The sequence below is a fragment of the Patagioenas fasciata genome, chromosome 1 (genome assembly GCF_037038585.1).
Source record: "Patagioenas fasciata isolate bPatFas1 chromosome 1, bPatFas1.hap1, whole genome shotgun sequence".
NCBI lineage: Eukaryota > Metazoa > Chordata > Aves > Columbiformes > Columbidae > Patagioenas > Patagioenas fasciata.
The window spans coordinates 166,119,716-166,142,205 of NC_092520.1; the positions used below are offsets into that span (position 1 = coordinate 166,119,716).

The 22,490-nt window shown below is 38.7% G+C and overlaps 1 protein-coding gene across 3 annotated transcripts in view; it reads right to left on the minus strand.

Annotated features, from left to right (window-relative positions):
- The window catches only part of RASSF9 (Ras association domain family member 9), a 28,276-nt gene extending 16,592 nt beyond the window's left edge, over window positions 1-11,684 (minus strand). The window contains exon 1 of one of the 3 annotated variants that reach the window (XM_065843863.2): window positions 10,985-11,684. In XM_065843863.2, the coding sequence (XP_065699935.1) occupies window positions 10,985-11,031 (47 nt within the window). In that variant the 5' untranslated portion in view covers window positions 11,032-11,684. Of the gene's footprint in view, window positions 1-10,335; window positions 10,439-10,622; window positions 10,897-10,984 lie in introns of those variants that run through there. The other 2 variants (XM_071799712.1, XM_071799714.1) reach the window with 2 other exon arrangements.
- Window positions 11,685-22,490: the final 10,806 nt, after the last annotated feature.

Here is a 22,490-nt window from a genome sequence, read left to right on the forward strand (position 1 = left end):
AAATGTCTTTGCAGGTGGGGATCCTTTCAACATATGAGCAATTCAGATGACTTCATAGCTCAGGGAGGATAAAAAGGCAGTTTACTTCTAACAGGGAACTTCATAAGCTCAATGGATACTGTGGTGACAGCTGAATGAAGGCATTCTTCCTTCTGCCATGCGAACAACTCTGTGATGTTTGGAGAAATATACATATTTATCATTCTTCTATGGCATATTCATATTCTGTTTGTCACTTCTGACTTTTAAAGAACCCTTGTACACACCCAGTTTTGTAATATGTAGATGAATATGCATGCAATCTACAGAAGTGGCTATTTTGGCACATATTGTTTATATATACAATGATTTGGGGGTTGTAATATGTTTTATTGTATGTTGGATGTAGATGATACAGGGTAGATCTATAATAAGATATGTGAAAGTATATCTCATGTGCTATACATATTCATTACATGATCACATACAACACAAACTGTCATATCTGCATTTATATACTTAATATATGCCTACCATGCACAAATGCTTTAGCATTAAAAAATATGCTTAAGTTGCAGTGAAGTACTCAAAAATTCCAAACATTGGTGTTAATGTTTTCCATGCTACTTAGTTCAACAAAAATGAATTGGATTAAGCATATCCATAGCAAGATGAATTCTTTCCATTACATCGGACCCCTGCCTCGCTTGAATGCATTCAAGAGACAATATTCAGCTTTGCTAGAGCCACAAAAGATACTTAAGCATTGCAGACACTGACTGTTGCAACTTTAAGGTGTCTTCCCCACTGCTGAAATTCATAATCCCCTCTTGGACACCTAAACTTCCACAAAAAAAGTGCTATGGAAGAGTTCAACTCCTAAAAATGGGGTTTGCTGACACCAGCAAGTTCAGCAGGAACTGACCTATAGTAGTCAGAAATATGAACAAAAGGGCAGGTCTTAGGTACTGTTAGACTAGATTCAGATGTTCACTGCATAAAAAAATACAATATGAATTAGAACAGTAACCAAAAGCCTGATCCCCTTTTCCCACTGAAGCCTTCCAACACAATCCTTGTCTTTCTCTGGGTTACTGTATAAAAATGGAACAGCTTCAACAATAAATATTGTTTTTCAGTTTAAAGTAACTTGACAGAACTGTCCTGTCCATGTTGAGGATGTCAGTGTGGGCATCTCACGGGTGTTTTGGCCATCAGGATGTCTGGCTACACTTTCTCTGTTGTTGCACATGCTCTGAACAGGGCTATTAGATGGGATCTTATGGTTGAAAAAGCCGAAAGACTGCCTTTTTCTTAATTTTGATAAAGTGTGAGGGAGGCACATAACTGCGGGGTTTTCAAGACCACTGTGAGACACGATGGGAGTATAGGTAGCTGGTGAGCGCTGCCAATCAAAATGTTATTACCTCAGGATTTAATCATAATTTTGCGAACATCAGAAGTTCTTAAAGCTTGTCTTGGGTGACTACCATGACATCTAGGTACCAAAGTCTCCTTCATAAATCCAGCCCTTATTATTTACATTTGTTCAACATGTGTCCATTTTCTCTCATGTATAGTACTACCCTTTACAGAAGACACATTTTTTTAATTTAATCTTTTGCCATATGTCTTTTATCACCAGATATGGAATCTCTTCACAAGCTGAGGGAAAAGAACTTCCTTTTACAAACCAAAGTTCAAAAAGATTTATGTCAAAGCTATCCTCTTGTTCAAGTTCTAATCCTGGCTAACTGAATTCATATCTATAGAGATGTCCAAAGCAGGGTATCCATAAACTTCCTTTGCTCAACCCTTGTGCAAAACAGGTTACAGGACACTGTATTAGCAAATGAGGAGCATGCACTGAGTAACTACTTTTGTAAACTGTGGTTTATGTGACTTGCCCAACATCACGTAGGAATTTTGTGGCAGGGGCAGGGAAGACATCCACGCCATTAGGATGGTTCTACCTTAATCATATATTATCCACCTGTAATTCACCTCTACATTCACTATGCCCTTTTTAATTTATAAAATGAATGGTACAAAAGATGGTTAATTAGATGGTCTACAAAGTCTGAGCATGCTCCATGAAGACCTTCCCTTTGAAAGTGATCGGGGTGGAGCTCATGTAATCTACCTTAAGCTATTTAAAATGTAGATGTGTTGTCAAAGATAATTTTCTGACCTTACTCTGTAATCAGTGGCATAAGATAGGCACCTCCAAAAGGGTGACTAATCCCATACTGAAAACCTGTCTAAGGCTGAATGAATTGCCCTCTGGAAGTGTTTAGATGTACCCATTAACTACAAAGAGTACTGAGATGACTAGATACCTACATTTTCAATAGCTCAAGTTGAGTAAAATGAAGCTTGACTTTTGTGTTTTACTGCGTACCTCAATCTTATGAAGAGTCTGCGTGTCAGTAAAAGTAAGAAGTGTGACCGTCCACAACTGCAGTTCCAAACAGCTTAGATCTTTGTCTGATACCTGTAGTGGCCTTCATGGGTAAGCAAAGATGATTAGGTGCCCGCCTAGACCTTAAACTACCAAAAGTCTGGGAAAATGCAGTAAAGTCAATACCAATCCTAAACTCCTGTTAGAAAACTGGTTTTGTACAGAGCTTTTCGGTAAAACGATGCTAACAACAAAGTAGCCCTGAGAGATATAGGCAATAATCAAGTTAAACAAGTATAGTAAGTGCCTTAGCAATCAGTGCAGAGGAAGTCTGTCAACAGGTAACATCGAAGTGAAACAACAGTTCAGAATGCCAATTCACCAATTATGAAGCCAACAGAAACAAAAGCACCTGAAAGTCAGAGTATCATCCTGGATTTATAAATATCACTAAGCCACTCTTTGATTAGTGAGCAGAATCTGATAACTTCCTATGACAAATGAGACATACTTTATGTCATCAAAACAGTGCCCCAACTGATGCTCTGAGAAATATTGTGGTTTAAGAGTGCTTTCACAATGGAAACTGTGTTCTGTAGAAATAACCCTTTTGAATACAGAAAAGGTTGGGGAAAGCAAACTAAGGTGTTCCACATGGATGAAGGAATCTATTAACACAGAGCAAATTATAGGTTCAAGATCCAAGAGCAGACTCTCTTAAAAATTAGTAGTCTTCCCTCAACTACCTTATTCCACTGAGGTCATGCATCTTTACAAGTTAAAGTAAACTTATTTATACCTGACCAAAACAAAACTTGGCCTAATAGATTATTACATTTTTATAAACCTGATTTTGTCCCCTAATAAGAGAGTGTTATGTTTTTATATATTTAAGCTTTGTTAGTTTTGTATTATTAAAAGGAGAAGAAAATAAATATCTTATGTTTTTCAAGGTGGCTGATTTTATTTGCCGTTATGATGGGAATTTCACAACTCAAAATTCTTTATATCAATGAATGCAAACAGGGGTGGCGAATGAAAAAAGAAAATCACATTGACAGTTTTGACCCTCAAAATAAAAACATATTTATTAATTTCATTCACAGCAAATACTTACCTCTGTAATAAGATATTGTCCTCTTATCATTACACTGTAGCTGACTAATAAATAAAGGGGGGGGGGGGGAACAAACAAACAAAAAAAAAAGCAACCAAACACAGTCCCAACCCAGGAAAACAGAGGTTTACATCACCTCCAAGATTACAACATGAGAAACAAATCAGAAGCCTGGCTTCTTCTAATGCTAATGCTCAAAAATGTATGTCTAGCAACCATCCAGACTACAAATGAAATGGTTCAAATTGGCAGATGCAAACATGTACTCAGGTAGACAGGTGAGAGAGTGAAATAGGAAAAAGTCAGTGAAAGATGAACATGTATTTAAATAAAGTGTATTTGAGATGTGTGCCAAACTTGCACTGGAAAATTTTCTTTCACATTTAGTGTTTTTTATTCCTTTCCACATGATATCAGGACTTAGGTATCATAGCATTAAAAATACAGTTACATAACAACTTTATTATCATTATCAGTGAAAACCTTCAAACCTTCCTTTCTGGTTTCTGGTTTCAAAAGTTAACTTTCTTCCCTTAGGTTTACCACACAAAAACACCTAAAAAATCTGTTAAGACACACATGATATTTTTTAACTTACTTTCTTTCTCTGACTACAACCCTCCTCAGAAGCCATTTTTAACATTATGAAATGTTTCAGACGTTGAAAATTCCTCAGTGAATCATGTTAGATCAAACCTAAACAAACCGCAGTATATTCTCATTTCTCTGTGTGGCAGCCAGCTCTAGTGGACTGTACAAGAATTAGAAACAAGCAACTCCCAGATTTTATTCATACCTCTCCCACTAACTGGCTATCGCACTCTGCACTTCTGTAGATTTTACACTGTCTAGTCATGCCCTATTTATTTTCCTGAGGCATGTTATATTATCACCCATATTATAGCTAAGGAAAACTAAGTATGCTTATCAGTTGTCTGAGGTCACAGACAAATCGGTATCGCTATCACTATTACAACATGTGGACCTTAAATGCATTGCTGGATAGGTCGAGACAGGAAAAAGTGACTAGTAGATGGTTCTGATGCCTTTTCGAGGCAAGTTCCAGTAAGATGCTAAAAAATGCTTCTTTTGGGCAAGTCTCCCCCAAAAATGCACCTTCCAAAATCACTAATCAGAGCTCTTGCATTTTATACTCGTGTTTAACACATTTGTATGAGAAATTATTTATGAAAAATTCTCATTTTTATTGCAAGAATTTTGCAAGTCCATGGAAAATTGACAACCCTTGAAGGGTGTGTCTGAGGGCATTGTTCAGTCTCTTCTTGAACACTGTCAGGCTTGGGGCTGTGACTGCCTCCCCGGGGAGCCTGTTCCAGTGCTCCACCACCCTCTGGGTGAAGAACATTTTCCTAATGTCCAATATGAAGTGCCTACATTCCTTAGAGGATGGTTCTGGCCTTTGTTGCATAAGTAAATTTAGTCATCTATTTTGCTGTCTAATTCCATTTGGCTGATCACTCTTTCTGCTCATCCTGAAACCATTTGTCTCTTATCTGTTGTGTCTTATGTGATATTGTGTAACTGCTAGCATGATAACACTGCAGAAGAAGAGAGAAAGTCACGATGTTGAGACTATCATAACAAGTAAGAGAAACAACAGAAGTGACAATAACAGCTCAGTCACCTATGCAGACAACTGGGTACCAACATGTCCAACATTTAGTTCTAGGCTTCACTTAATGTGTGGTGTTAAACAAAACCTTTATCTTGCATCATCAGTTCTGTCACCATTAATAAGGATTTATCTACATACTAAATATAGAAGTTGGATGAACTAATTAAGGCTTGTACAGCATGTGTGATGGTAATGCTTGCAAATAATACTGTTTAAGAACATTATTTTAAGTTGTTATTATTCATCATATAAAACAAACAAACAAACAAATTAATATTTTCTGAGCGTAAGGGTGTACCTTTGCAGGCTGATCAGGAGGTACCCCTCTGTGATTATCACTGACTTTTAAAAAAATCCCCATCTCTGAAAACTTGCATCACTCTACAGAAATCATTACACATTTCGTAACATGTGTGAGTCTTTTCTCTGCACGTAAAATGCTACTTTTTCATCAGTAAAACAGAGAATCAACACTGACTAGCAAGATTTTTCTTCCACAATACTAAAAAAGGCTGAAGTGTATCTTCTCTGCCTGACTCTACATCGTATTAGTGTTTTAGAGTAACTTCAACTTAACCTGAGTACTGCTATTTCCTTAGATGGTGTAGTATTACACACATCTATTACTTAGTTTATTTACTCCTTTGGAATGAAATTGATGTATGCCCTCCTGGAAGAGTAGATAATTAACTCTTTAGAAATAAGGTTAGTGTTTTGTTAGATGAAAAGCTCTTCCTGAAAATGAAGTGAACAAATATGTACAAAGATTATTAGAAAATGTATGCAACCATTTTGACCCCTGAGACAAAGCTAACTGGCCAGACCAGGAAATAAATTATAATGTATGATCTCTGGCCCAAAAGGAAACCCCTTCTTTGATAGTTCACTAATACATCTCACAGTCCAAGAAAAGCAAAAATAAAGAGAATATGTTCCACCATTACTGAACAAGCACCATCTTTTCAATCTAAAATTTAACACAGATAGCAGCACTACTTCTAAATAAGCTCTTATCTGCCCACTCCAACATACATACCAAATGGCTAGTAGTCTTGAATCAAAAGGACCTTTATAGCTTCATATAGACTTTCCTCCAGGTATGCTCATCCAAGAGAAGTATTGGACAACTCACATGATCCCATGAGACTCACAGTATGGGTCATACACAGTTCATTCAGATAAACAGCTGATCTCCAAGAGCTTTTCCAGTCCAAACCTAAATGCTGAGTATTTGCAGTTTTGCTTCAGCAAGGCTTTAAATGCACAGCAGTGTACTCAACCGTAGAGCAGTAGGGATGTTCAGAGTAATACTCAAATCAGTGTGCTAACTAGGTATGATGAGAAACTACTGGAGGGAGGGAGGAAGGGAGGGAACATGGTAATGAAAAGTCAGTATCAGACTGATGAAGTCTCTAATCTCATTCATTAACCTGGGCTTGTAATATGAAAAACTGAGAGAATAATTGAATGTTTCTCTCACTGGGGAGGGGCCTCTGACTGTCAGGACAGGAAGAACTCTCTCTATATCTGTACAAATTAATGTGTATACATGGTCTTTCTTTCCACCTGTGAACCAGGGATGAGCTGATGAAAGGAAAGCAGACATAAGGAGTAGGCAAAGTGAATCTTTGCCTCCTATACAGAAACACTCTGCTAACTGCCGTGGCACTGAGACGTGGACAGTAAATAGAGGGGAGTCAAAAAAAAAAAAAAGGAAAAGCAAAAACCATAAATACAATTAAATAATAATATATTTGTAACACAACTGTTTCATCATCAATCAGCGCTCTGCGTTCAGATGTGTTGTATTTCAACAGAGCATATAAATGATTGTGGTAAACTTAGAAACAACATGAATTACTCTGTAAAAAAATATTTCTCAAATTATTTGTGACTAACAAGACAGCCCGACAGCACCAAGGACAACTATGTGAAGAAGACAGATTCTTTGTATCTTCTTCCTTTCAGATTGTTACTTCCCCCGCTACAACTTGCATGGAACAGTTGATAAGTTTGGGTAAGGTTTAAGCGAAAAACCCCAGAAAGTGGCCTCAATGGAAGAGAAATAGCAATGAAGTCAGCTTCAGTAATGTGAGATCGCTGGGCAGATAAGACAATGACAGATGCAGATATTCTTGAAATGATGAGTAAATTTTGAAGTATTTAAATGAACCAGAAGACCAATTGTCAGAAGGGACCAAATCTAGCACGAGCAGAGAAGTCCTAATCTTACAGAAAATCAAAGGGGTGTAGATTCCCGGTAACCAGGAAATTGTATACAATGTGGAACCCCGGTACATAAAAACTGCAAGTATATACACTCTGTATCTGTTGTTCATATTTGGATATAGAGCTGTTTTGTCTCTGTGCAGTGCAATGTGTTAGATCAATACTAGACCTTATCTGCAAGGAACTCAGTGCCCTTTCTCTTTCTCTGGCTGAACATTTCCTCATATTAACACACATCCAAAGTGTGATGTCAGCTGAGCATTCCTCACACTTCCAGAGAACAGTATCTTTAAGAGATATGAATAAAAATATATCCCCTTGAGTTTATTCATGTTGCAGAGACTTAGTCTTTCAGGAAACTGTCCCTTTCCTTTATTGCCTTAGAGGGTACAGCTTGTCCCTGCTGAGCACATTTGGATTTGTAGCAGGGTGGGGCATGGCCTTGCTACCTTTTGGATGCATTGTTCTCCAGGGGACACCCTAACAAGCACATACACGCTCTAGGAAATACAATTATTTCTGCTTGTCACAGGAGGTCAAAGAATAGTATAAAAACTCCTCATAACTCTTGAAAAAGAGATTGAGATATCACTCTCTTTCTGGCCAATAAAATTATGTTTATGCCGCATTCCTAGTGGCTGCTTCTCTGAAATCAAATAAGGGCTTACAATGAACCAATGGTTACGCAGGTCTCGTGCTGTCTCTCTGCATGAGCAAGATTTCAGCAGCCCAAAAGAGCAATACCTGCTGAAGATCTTTCAATTACTAGAAGCGGTTCAGTACAGAGTTTGTCTTCCAAAGGTTTAATCTCAGCTTCTTTCTCTGAAGGTTCATGGCACTTCAGCCAACATCCCCCACCTCTCACTTGAATACCTCATGCAGACAGATACAGTTAGAATAGCATCTTTGTATAAACTCTGAGGTTTTAGGGGTAGAGACTGACATTTTGTGATCTGGATGTGAAGAGTTTACTATAAAACAGGGCCTTAATCTGGGACCTCTGATTAATGCTACAAGACAAGCACTAATTATAGAGGTATCCTCTTTTTATCTGTGTGAATGACTATAATGTCTTCATTTTCCTTCTGGCTGTTCTTCCAGCTACCTTAGCTTTATGCCTTCCTCCTGCAAACATAGATTTTATTCCTCATTTGCTTATCTGATAACTCTCAAGAGTTATATTTGCATGTAGTTAATGGTCATTAAATAACATCCAGTGAAAAAGCAAAATGTGAAGAGAGGGAAGGAGAGTGCTTGCTCCTCCTGTACTCCACCTTTACGCAATACTTTTTCTGTTTCAAAACTGAGTTTCTCAAAGAGAAACACTAGACCTAATAAACAAAGAAGCTGATTAAATATATACATGTACGTTTGCCCTTTTTTGGTTCCACTTTACAGGTAGGCAAACTAAAACAGAGTAATGAACCACAAGTTCTGACTCCTCAACTACTGCTCTTAAACACAGTCAAGGATTCTAAACTCACATGACCTCCTTTTCAAGGTTTCAAATTAATTAACAAAGATACAATTATAATAAAAAAAGTTATTACATAGTTCTTCAAACATACTACAAGACCCTTTTACTAACTATGAGCAGAATTTAATTCTCAAAATTCAATATCAAAAGCTAATGTTAAATACACAGAAAGTAAAATATTTGAATATATTATTATGCATCTTAACAATTCTGTCGTTTGCTTTGTTCTTGACATTCCCCAAATCTCCATTTCTGTAGTCACAAGACTTTCAGCCCCTTCTTACTGTCACAATATGTTTCTGCCATTAAAGGTATTAATTTATTTTTTTGGTGGAGGTGGGGTCATGAGAGGAGGGAGAGAGGGTGAAATGAAAGTGCTAGATGTTCACAGTAATGGCTTCTTTGGTATTTTAATTTTTATTGGCTATTTAAAGCTTTGGATTATGACTTGCTTTTCCCGAGGAATAAAATTTCACATCAGCAAGCACAGTGAGATTGATGCAATTAGTATGAAACATCCAAAAGAGAAACAGTTTCAGTATTGAATGGAGTGAAACTTGTGCTCTGTTAATACAGTTATTCAGGTAACTGATGGCAGTAGCAAAGCTTCTATTTTAACAGTAATAAATTTACAGGTCTCTGTAAAAGTAACTCCATGTAAAAGTTCATGCTCATCTTTCCAGATCTTCTGAACATAAAATGGCCACATGAGAAGTACATCAAAGTTTTTGTTTCCACATATGTTAGAAAACACATTGCTTAACCAGTAACCTACAGCATTAACAACTCTAAAATAGCATCCTATTTTTTAAATCTTGACTGTAACTGTGTTTCCAATTTCTCTTCCATAGAATTTGCTAAATCAATATTTTCACACAATCCCAACAAATACAGTTCCTCCAGAATAACTTTCAGTATATTAAATGGGAAACCAGAAAAAAAATCAGGACATTTTTACTTGACTTTTTAGGGAATACCTCTGAAAAAGATTTTCCCTTGCATTTCCTTAAATACAAAGCAAACTTCAGCCGAAAGCACCAGTAAAAGTGTGGAAGAGATTACAAGTGATTTTTGAGTTTCTCACTGAGCCAAAATTTCAGTGATCTGCTTCAGTTCAGTCTCAGCTAGTTGGGTTCGGCCACTGTAAATTCCATAGTGTACAAGCAAATTTGCTCCACTCCAAGCAAATTTACTCTTAAAACAAAACAAAACAAAACAAAACAAAAACAAAACTAATGCCATCTTAGCACTTAAAATTATTACATAAGTCTTTCTCTTTTTACAGCTGGTGTGCATGGCATGTGGAAGTATGCATGACATGAGGGGCAAAGTCCCCACAAAGAAACTTTGCAGGGGCCAACCCAGGGACCACCGCTGCCACTCTGAACATATTTCTAGGTAAAAACAAACAAAACACTCAAGTTCAGCTGAATCTAAAGCCTAACCAAAAAGAAGCATCCCCTTCTGCCCACGCTGGAAGATCGGTGCTCTCCTACCTGCCAGGTTAACAGCCAACGGACGGGGTAAGGGACAGGATCGATCCTAAGTGCTTGCAGGCTGCGGCTCTCCCTCCCAGCCAAACGGGGGGAAAGCGGAGGGGCCCGGAGGGGCCTGGCCCGGTGCGGCTCGGTCCGCCGCAGCCCCCGTGAGAACCTCGGGGAGTTTTTCCCCAGCGTGGGTGAGGGGCTCCAGGTCCCCCCCGGCCGTCGGCACTGGCCGCCGCAGGCAGGACCCGCACGCGGGGGGCCGCCAGCGTTTCCTCCCAGCCCCGGCCCAGTCTCACCTTGTTAACACGGGGGATTTCCAATGTTCGCCTCAGTTTAGACGGGGCAGGTTCAAAGTCAGGAAGAGTTATCTTCCCCTCACTGAAAATATTGCCCAGGAGTCATAAGAGCCAGATCGAAGAAGTGAGAGCCAGGTCCAGAGGGGCAAGGGAGGGGGAGAAGCGCCCCTTCCCTCCACACCCGCCGACCCTCTCCCTCCGCCCCGAATCCCACTCGCAGGTGAGCCCCGAAGTTACAGCTCCTGGGAGAGGCATGGGTCCAGAGCAACATATCCTTCCTCCAGAACCAAACAAAAAAAAAGTATAAAAGACATCCATCCCGTATCGCCCTCCCTTTTCCTCCACGTACCCACGCACTTTACCTGTTTTTATGCCGGGTTTTTAATAAATTCCTTCCAAAGGGAGCCATGATTCCAGCGGCAAAAACATAACATCAGCGATCCCCAAACAATTCGAGGGTGTTCCCTTCTCCCCTATTTTTTCCCTGAGCGCCTTCCAACTTGTTAATAGTCACTGAGCGTAGCGATGAGCTGGAAGTTGTGCAATTTACTGCTAACTTTGAACTCCGGCTTGTTGCTGCTGCTGCTGCTGCACCTTTGGAGTCCTGCCCAGCTGCAAACTTGAAGGAGGCGTTTTAGGAGCAGGAAAAAGAAAGGAGGGGAGAAATACGCACTTGCTACTGTGATGTGAAGTTATGCACAAAACTTGCTAAACTTTCAGTCTCGTCACCCTCAGGGCATCAGCCAGCAAATGGGAAAGAAAGGGGTTTTGCTCTGGTGGGGAACTTTGTAAAAACACACAACAAAAGGGCTGAAAACTTTTCCCGGCAGGCTCCAGCTACTTTAGGTCAAGTCGTTCAGCTAAACACCAGCATTAATGAAGGGCAAGCAACAGTTGCCACACCAGTTCTCAGTGCATAATAACCTGCCTTTGCAGTACCTCTTTACAAGGTGTTGGACAAGTAATGGGAAGATGAAGGGAAAAATGGGGCTGTAGCCCCTCTGCCCTCCCTGGATTTGTAAGTAAATGAGCTATTTGCATTAAAGCCTCCACAGACTAAAAGCACCTCTGAAAACCTCTTAAGCGTGGCCTAGCAGAGTGAGGCAGCAACATGAAAATCTCAGTTGGTGCTGCGATGTTGCAGGACCTTTTATGTGTTATTATTTTAAGCTGGCTTCACCAGAAAGGAAATGAACACACATCACAGTTCCTGTTTGCTGGAACCCTGTGGGAATGAGAGATTCAGAGTAAAGCTTCAGAAGGGAAAACTCTTTAAGCTTCAGAAGGATTTTTTAAAATTTTTTTTTGTATTTTTTTTAAATCCTCCCCTATGCTCCAAGGCGGACCTGAGCAAGGGAAAGTGGACCCATTGCGCCCCAAAGGCTGATGCTGGTGGATCAGTGTTCAGGGGCAGATGGGAGAAGTCCCTAGTGTGGCTCTCACCCACACTACCCCTCTATTTAGTTATTTCAACAGGTACATATTGGATGCAAAACACTTCTTTTTGTCTTTTTTTTTGTTGCTTTTGTTGTTTGTTTGTTTGTTTTTCACATATTATAGGGCAAATTCTTTATGTGGCCACCTAAAGGTGCAGCACAATAAGGAACTGTTTTATTAACCAGGGGGGGATGATTAAATACAAGTTTCCTAGAGTAAGGACTTATCTGAAAAAAAAAAAAGGCTTTTTCTTTTTCTGAAATTCCCTTTTTGTCCCTTAGTCAAGATAGTCACAGCAGCCTGAAGAAAGCAAAGCAAAGGCCCATTCCATGGGTTACCTATTACTGGCAGCTCTGGGAATACCCCACATATTTTCAGTTCAGTCCCACGCCTCTAAATTCTCTGAGCTGTAACTACAAAGAGAGAGACCGGAGCCTCTTAAAAGCCTTGTTTGGGTAATCATCCAAATAACACAAAAATAGGGAAGCTGAAATGAAACAACTTTCAGATTTCTTATCCTGATGCCAGGGGATATTTTAAGCAGTCTGATTTTGACATCTTGAACATAAACCCAAACATATTAAGACCATAGAATTCTTTCATTTTGCTTTGAATCAGTTTAATATATACCACAAAGAGGGCATTTTCTCATATCTAAAGGACCAGCAAAATTTTCGGTATATTTCAAGGGGTATTTGACATAAAAAAAGGATTTACAAGAGAATTATTAATATTCAAATAACTATTTTTATTGGCAGTGGTAAAATGAAATAGCTTTATCTACAGAATAATATTCACTTTTCATTATGAAAATAAATGGGAACTCAACGATATGTGTAGCTGTTTTTATTCTGAATAGTCATCTCACATTTTTAATTAAATCAAATACTAAAATACCATGTAAATTGTTCCTCTTTTACTAGCAAATGCAAAATAATTTTCAACCAAAGATACGTAGTGTGGGAACTAGATACCTGTATGTAAGTAAATCAAAATGCTTCTTACATTCATGTAGCTATGCAAAAAATTGTTGGAAAGATTCCAGCATAGTAAGCAGACATTTTCCCCACAGCTGAGGGAGAAGAGAAATCTTTCAGTCTATGCACTTTCACAATTAGGCTAACCAAAGCCAGGAAGAAAGTAAGTGGACATATAATAAAGTTTTACAAAGTAATAAAGAAAAGAATCCTAAGAAAGGGGAACATTGCTCTTTACTAAAAGCAAGACTAAAGGACATTTAGTATTCCATAAAGTGAATACATGCTGTTTCACTTTGTATTAAGTTAATCCGCAGAACCCAAACAAAAGTTTCACGGAGGGCAAAAAGGCTTACTGAGTTTATACAAATACATACATAAAAACACAAAAATACGTGGATATTTCTCTTAGTAATAGAAGGGACATGAAATTCCATTCCTCAGCACATAAACTGGTCTCTGAATAGCATAGAAATAGTAGCAAAACATTTCATGGGGGACAGGTTAATTTTGCAGGCACTGTTGACATAACAGTTCAGTGAGCTTGGCCTTAAACTTCCAAAGTGCCTCAAACCTATCTGTATCTGTATGTACATGTCCTTAGTTTTCTTTAAACTCCAGCTCTGATCTTCCAGGAATATTAGGCCAACATTCCAGACCAGGGCCCTGGCACTTCTCAGCATGCCACGTGGGCACAAAAAGTATTCACTGCTCAAATCTTGAGTATGATTACCTTCTAATCATGCTTTCTTCATGCAAAAATCTAAAAGGTGAATATCTGGTAACATCCTATTTTTCACCCATGAGCTGTTAAGCTCAGCCAAATTGTTCTCTTACACAGTATCTTCACCCCAGGAGAAGTCATGAATGGAAGTCAGGTAGGTCAGTTTGAAGGACTTGTTTTTTGAAAACATTCCATAAAATACATATACACTGAACTTGTAATCGTCAGTAAGACATCAACAGTCCACTCTGGTATTTAAAGGAGAACGAAAGAAAATTATAAACACTAGAGTTTCACCTGCCATCTTGGTAAGCTTACTGAACAATAAATCTGGATGCAAATCTTGGATGCTTGATCAGAAAACTTAAGGTTAATAAATTGAAATGTTTCATTTACAGTCTTCCAAAGCAGCTCACACTGAAAGTTCTACATATCTCTTTGGCAAAAACACTGCAGCATAACAATGATTTAAAATCCAGCTTTAAAGAACAGCTTTAGCCATATCAGTCTATGGGTATAGTTTCAAATTAATTTTTTACAGGTAACAAGGAGCGGGTGTGCTACTGCTCTCTCCTTCCCTTTCTTACATCTCTTACCCACCACCGGTTCTAGTGCCTATCTTACAAGGTCTCCAGGATCTCATTCGATCTCCTGGTAAGCGGATGTAACTCATTGAAATTCCAACCCAGCAGCAAAAGTTTGTTCCCTCTGGTTTGGGCTGAATGCTGAGGTGAGTTGGCTTACCTTGGGATCAGACAAGATCAGTCAGACAGTGTGATTTCCAGAACTGATGCAAGGGAGGACTTGAACTACAAGCAGGACTAAGAGAATGAAAGAGAGAAAGCAAAGTGAAAGGAAGACTTGGAAACAGGGGAAGGGAGCGAGACCTCCTCCTTTGGTTATGTGGTAGGGCAGTTTGGCAGCTCAATGAAACCTATTTTAAGAGTGGGTTTACATGAAATTACTTCATCCAATCTAATGACTTGCTGTCCTTAAAAGTGGGGAGGTCTCATTCACTGGCCACAGACTCCAGATCCTTTCCTTGTGCCAGGTCTGGCTGTCAACAGGCTTTGTGCTCACATCATTCAACTTTTTAAATCTGACCTGACACAGGAAAGTGAATAAACAATCTTTTTATTGGGCTAACTATTTAAATTGGCTTATTGAGGTGCCAGACAATTGACAGGACTGGCATGTGAGGAGAGAAACAGAACCATGTGGTCAATAGTGTGGGCAGAAATATGTGGGAAGAAGATGTCCCATCTGAGCAGTCCTGAGCAGCTGGATTGGCTCAGCCACCTTGTGTAATTTCACTCTGGCTGCAGCAGTGAGTAGCTCAATGGAAGCAGCAAAAATTATCTTAGGAAAAGGATAAATTGCCTGTTCTTTGCTCTAGATTACTACGCATAGGCTGCTTCTAGTACCTCCCTTGTTTTAAATCACCATAAATATTTGCGTCTGCTTTAAGTGCAGCCAGGTACAGGAACATAAGACACTAGACTAAATGTTCCAATAGAGCCAGTGCTGGGATTATAACTGGCTAAAAGGCAGGAAACTGGGTGATCCATCTTCAGAGAGGTCACGGTTTTGTGCTGCTTAACTTACTCACTTGAGAAGATTTGCAAAACAGACTCACAAGACTGGTAGCTGATGATAAACTGGCAGGTGAAGGTCATGTTGATGAGTGCAGAGTAATAGACTGAGAAGAAAATCTAAACAAGCCTTTAAATTAACTGTCACATCTCAGAAACATAATTTATTTGGGGCAGTTCTCTTAAAGCCTTAGGTCAAAGTTCTGTACTGCTAAAACCAAAATCAAAACCAATCAAAAAAAAAAAAGCGTTAACAATTAATGAGAAAGGAATACAGAGTGAAATGCAAAGTTCAGTATGTCACTGTAAACATTCATTCTGAGCCTACATTTTGAATACTCCAGGTACCCCATCTGAAAGAGGGCATAATGTGGGGTGTGGGGAGCAGCAAATGACAGCTGGAGAGTTTTAGTATACAAAAGAGCGAAAAATATTATATGAGGAGAGATTTAGTAATGAGATAAGACTCTTGAATCTAAAGAAAGGTTAATATCTGTTTATTAGAAGAGAGGTCTATAATAATCTATATCATGGAGAAAAAAATAGGAAACAGTTATTTCTCACAGTACAAGTTCAAAGACCCACCAAAAGAAATAACCAGACAGCAAAGTTAAAATAAACAAACACACAAAAAATTGCGCTTGTAAATAACTGACAGAACTGCCTTCTTACTGCAAATATTAGGGAGAACACAAGTATGAATCAGTTAAAAAGAAAATAAAAAAAATTAGGCAAAACCATAGAGCATATGGCCAATAGAGGTCATAAAAATCACTGTGTTCTTGGGTCTTTATTGCCATGGTCCAGCTGTTTCCCAAACCTCTTTTCTTTTCCCTTCCTTCCCATACAGCTCATTAGCTACTGGCATTGCCCTAAGTCCAGTAAACCTCACAGGTTACTTTTGACTTGCAGGTTGGGTCCAGATGTAGCATCACCTCAGCTTCTGTGATCTCTGTAGAGGATTTCCATGAAAGGATTTTGCTGTGCAAAATACAGCAGTAGTCAAAACAGGCAGCTTGTCCCCTTGTCAGCAGATTTTTATTCAATATTACAGATACGGAACTATTTTTTAAAATTATTCTACCAGGCCCAAGCATTTCTAAGCATACATCTAAAGGCAGAGAGTAACTCCCCAGATGTGGAGTAAAGTTCTTTGCACATGACTGTACCAGTAAACACATTCTTCCTCCAGATCCTAATGTCTTTCTTTCTTGCTTTTTTTCAGGTACTGAGATGATGTTCTATGACTGAACTTACCATTTTCTCTATTTCCAACACTCCCCCCTTATGTCTTTCCACTCTTTCTGTAATGGTGTAAATGTTTGTCAGTTAGGTACCTGAAGAGACTGCAATAAAGAAGCTGGAGCAAATTAACTGAGCACCAAGGTATATGAAAGAACATCCTTCTGTCTGTCACAGGGACTATTAAATATAATGGTCCAAATAAGGTTTCAGCTCTGAAAATCCTTGAACTGCTGATTACCTGATGCTGGGAGTAAGATGACTACCTCATATTTGCCTTGCTTTTGTACTCTTCCCTAAACATCTGCGAATTCCCACTATCAGAGATGGTGTGATCGAGTAGTGCAGCTCTTCTGTTAATGGTTGGATGTAACAGGACAATTGCTCCTATCCTTGTGTCTTTTCTCCAGCTCCCTAGCAGATCATTTTTCTTCATTCTGTAATTTGATTAAAATGTGTTAAGAGACACGAACTAAATTCTCAGCTCCTCCAGATTTACACAGTAATCATGGAAACAGCAGACAGAGTTGACTGATCTAGCTAATACTTTCCTTTAATTTTTTTTTTAATCCTCTTATGAAACATATAATATGATTACTTTTTATAATAATTTTTCCAGCGCGCTGCAAAAGTATTTTGTGGTTATATTATTTGGTTTAAGTGCCTGGCTTAGTAGCAGCTCTGACTATTGTGGCATCTGAGTCAAAAAGAAGAATTTAGATAAACTACCGTGTCACGAGCTGCCATACCTGGGTCACCAATAATTGGTGTAGAGGATTTATTGTAAACTGATCTGAGGTCAGACTGCATTCATTGTGAAAGACACATTGGAAACACGTCAAATACACCAAAGAAACTTGTTATAGCTGGAAGGGTTTGGAAGTTGAAGAGACACAAAGAAAATTATTTTTCTGTATTTAAAAATATGACAAAAATACTTTCTTGACACAAATACAATCTAGGGTTCGAAATACCTTTATTAATTTTTTTTTTTTGATATAGCAATTTTTCTTTCAAAAGGCATATACTAAATTTGCATAATATACTATAACCTACTCCCATATTCTGAAAAAAGTTGCTTATTCTTATGCTGCCTACATCCAAGAATAAGTAATGACAATCCTTGCAGCACTAAATGAGAAAAGACGAACATAGAATTTGTAGATTGACAGTATTATTTTAAATGATCTGAAGACTTTTAAACACAGAAAGCAAAGGAATACAGGAAGAATCTGTGGCAATATTCTCAGAAATTTTCCCCTGACTCTAAAACTCCATTAATGGTGATGTGCTTTGCACTCCACTATGTGATTAATTAAGGAAATGCTAATTGTATGCCTTTTGGTCTGCAATGATAATGTCTCCTTCATTTAATATTTCATGGCTTTCTGAGGTTTAAGTGTAGTTAAGACTCTCCCGAGATTTTGGTTCACACAATAGGAAAATAAATGGTTTCAGATCACAAACCGGTGAATAACGTTATTGTCCACCCTCTTCCTACCCAAATTTTAATCATATCTTTAAGAAGGACAAGGACCACAGATCCACTAGACAGTGCCTGAGGTAGGGAGTCTTGATGCCTTATGAATAGAGTTTACCTCTTTTTTCGAATGTTGTGTATAAAATTGCTTCTTAGCAGAGTGATACATGGAATTAAAGATTAACTGCTGACATGCTCATGGTCAGGTTATATTCCTCAAATACACATGTATACAGAGGAAATATTTTATTTTTCTTGTGTCTGTATTTTGGAAGCTTCTTGCTCAACTGAGCTGGATCAATTCGTTCATTACTTAACTTCAGGTCATTATATAGTATTTCAAAAGAGGGACTCATTTTTAGGCAATTTAAATAGATTTTACAGGATTTTGAAGAACTGTCCTTTGCAACTGAAAATGAGTGTCAGAAAGAAAAAAACCTCTGAGTGTGCTCTTGTCTGCTGAATAAGAACATCTTTTGGAAACAAACATCTGAAACAAATGCCCCCTGGAGGTGTGCACTACTCTGGTCATTATAGAGGGAGTTCTCATGTTCTTCCTTAATGTCAGTCCCTGATATCCTGTCAGTACCTGCACCCATTAAGCCTATCACTTTTCAACTTTACACCAAAATCCATGATATTGTTTTCGTGATGTATGTTTCCAGCATGCCTGTTCTTGTCTTCCTGCACAGAGAGAAACATCTTCTCCAGATGTTGGCTCACATATGGGCGAAATGAACTATAAGATACAAGCTTTCTCCCCTTGCTAGATTCCAGCCATGCATGGAAAATACTCAAACCCTACCTAAAAAGTGAAAAAACTCTATCCCTGCAGTCTATTTTTGTGACGGACAGAAACAAATGTTTACACCTCCCCTACCCCCATTTTGTCTCATCTAGGGGAACATGGAAAGTATCACAGATAACTCCACAGTGGCAGAAAGCTGCTGGTTTTTAATCTTATAATGGCATGCTGCCAGATCATGAATTGCTTTTAAAGGAAATAGGGCATCACGAAGAATAAGAAATCTTCTAATACACAACATATGAGAATTCTAGGCTGAAGCAGCTTCTAAATCTTTCTCTCACTCCATTTCTTATTAAAAAAACCCAGCAAGGTAGGAATCTGCATATGATGTAATACCTGGAGACAATTAAATTCACATTTCTACATGCTTTCTTGAAGCTTTTGTGTTGAAGTCACTGGGAGTTCTGTCTGATCAAGGCCTTCTTACACAAATGAACAACTGCAAATGTGTTAGGAAAGACTGATCTCTAGGACAGTGAATCACAAATGTTTTGACTCCTTCAGGAGAAAAAAACACCAAAAAACCTCAAACCTCTTAAGACTGGTTCCAAAGAATTTTTTACTTTCATCCTAGCTGGAAAGAAGATTTATTGCACAGAACATTAACTTAAGAATAAACCTGGTGTTAACTTCAGAATAAAGGAATTCAAATAGGATGAATTTAAGACACACAAAAAAGAGAAAATTAAAACTATACTGAGCTTACTCTCCAGATAGGGCAGATTATTTTGTATTGTATTTTCTAATGTCTTCATATATTTCAAATATAATAACACAATCAGAACTATCTGAGTCCTTCAGAACATTTGCTCTCTCACAGATTTGGCCTTAGTTCAAATAAGAAACACAGATCTCTAATGAAAGGTTTAGGAGGATTTTACATGCCTGAATATTTGTGACAGAGACGCCAGAGACGGCATTTCAGGCCAGCTAATACCAGCAAGATTTTAAAAGGGTGGAAAGCCACGTGGGATGCATTCTTGCATCCGACAGATCAAAAATAAGCAGCAGGATGAGACCATTTACATAGCAGAGATAGGTATGTCAAGATGTACATGTTCTCCTGAAGGTGCTATCATGTGTTGCACTAGCATATAATTCCTCACAATGGAGGACACTTGTCTCCTTGTTAATGGTTGCTCCTGTGAAACTCTTTCGTGCCTTTTGGTCAAGTATATATATTTTTCCCAGCTAATTTGTTAATTGTTATTTCATCAAGAAAATTGCCCAAGGCTCAGGCACCTAAACTCTAGAAGATAAAAGGACTGTATTCCACTGGTTTCTTGCCCATCCCACTGGCTGCTAGTATCGTAATTCCTGAAGCAGTTTTAAAGGAAATACAGTCACCTAATAAAAAGATATAGAGGTTTTTGACTTTGCATTGCCTCAGCGCAAATCCATGAAGTGGTTTAGATAATTAATTACAACTGATTTTAATATGTATGGATACTTTTACTATTTAAGCCTAGCTCCCTTGTGCCAGAAGGTGTAGCATTATGGCGAAGGGAGTCAATCCCTGACTGTGACTATGACCAACTGTGCAGGCCTGTGCAATGGCTCAAAGGCATTACTCAAAAAAAAGCTTTAGTTGGTTGTATGCATAAATATATAACCAGGACCAATATACAATCAGCCTCGTAACCACAAAGGATATGATCTGGCTAGAAATTGCTACCACTGCAAATATGAATGACATCTAGCAGCAGTGTATGGGGAAGGAGGAAACTGAAATGGTTGTTACACACAGCAGAGAAGTGTCCTGTTCCCACCTCCATAGTGAAATTTACTGTTAGAAACATGTATTGAATCTGACCCTGGTACCAGAGCTGTAGGCTGTCACCATGATGCTGGTGTCTGCACACTGTAAGCACATCAAAATGTAATTGCAAGCCCTGTTCCAGGAAGAGAAATTGCACAGGATCACCCAGCTTAGGTTATCAGATGAAGTCAGCATTATATCTGAACTATCCATTATAAACCAATGTGTAAATAATAACCAACTCCTTACCTCTAATGTTTATGTTTCTGGGAAACTTTGGAGAGTGGTAAAGTCAGTCAGTGTTGTCCTGTGTCCTCTGATAACATCAGTCAGTGTTGAGTATCTGAAAGCCCATAGTGAGGGTTAACCAAACACATCTACCACTTTAAATGAGGCATTGGTCTGTGATGCACATCCTCTTCCGTGGCTTTGGACTGTAGGGAATAGAATCTACGTCTACTTGCTGTGCCTGTGTAAACCTGCTGTAGATAACATGTCACACCTGCTATGTTTTTGAACTCCTTCACACCCTCTAACACCGCTTAGCTCTATAGGGATCTAACATTATTCTTTCTGCATTAAGACCTCAGCTGGCTGTTGGCACAGCAAAGGGATCTCATCTGTGTAAAAAAAACCTTTTCCCTTTTCCCTTTATTGAAACAGGGGCATAGAGGTTCACTTCCAATGTTTTACCTGCCCATAAAAGTATGGCCCTATGGAGTGAGACCATTGTGGCTACATTGTGGCTAAGCTATGCTTTCTTTGTTAGCCTTAGTGAATATCAGGCTGTCCCCAGTCATCAGCAAATACAGCTACAGCGCTTGTTTGACCCTGAAAGACCGAGGACAACGAAGATGAAAGAAGGAAGAAGCTGAAGTTTGCCTCTTTGCCATAAATATTTATTCTCAATTTTCAAAAGTTTTGGTTTTACTTAAATCAACAATGTGTAATGTTACGGGGCACCGCTAGGTAAATGTAATGCTCTTCAAACCTACTTGCAATCTCTGACTGCTAACACATTTTCAGTTGGTGCCCAAAGTACTCCACAGGTATCTCACTAATATAAAGAGTTGCAATTCAGGTCTCACTGTTTAAATCAACAATTCATGTTCCTCGGTGTGGGTACATGAATTTTACAGATACGGACAAGCTTAACTTTTAGTATTTGAGTCATGCTACTTATCTTCTTAAAATTAGGCATGTATGGAGGTGTTTGCAGGATTGGGACTACATCATCGGGTGATTAGAAAACAGTCCCCTCTGGGTCTCAATTAAACATGGCTCCAGCAGCACAAATCGATGCACCAGGGGGGTGGTTTGAAGCTGAGATCATGTCTACAGCACAAGGCACAGCTGACATCACCATGTTAATCTGGGGTGTGAACGCTCTGTACTCACCGAATCCCCTGGTTTACCTGCAGTTATAAGAGCACAACTGTTCTTTTGCCAGTCTGACGTATTTCTGTTGGGAGGAAGAGTTGGGGGGAGAGAGAGAGAGAGGAGTGAGTAAACCAGAGCTTGATGCCATTATCATATAGATGGTGATCACAGGTGTGGAACTACTTTCATGACACCTGTCCAGGAGGATGCACTGCTCCGGATGGTTTTGATAAGGGATAGAAGTAAAGATTATAGCTCTTCAGCATCCTCTGTGATAAGCCTTACCTGCAAAAACAAGGCTGGTATAGGCTGCCACAGATTATAAACATTTTTTTTTTTTTCCAGAGCGGTGTATATTTATAAGCTGTATTCTAGTTTAGACATGGCTATAGTTAATTGTTGTTTGTAAAGCACTGAATTCGAAAGGTATTATGCAAATATAAAATATTCTTCAGATGCAAATTCTTAT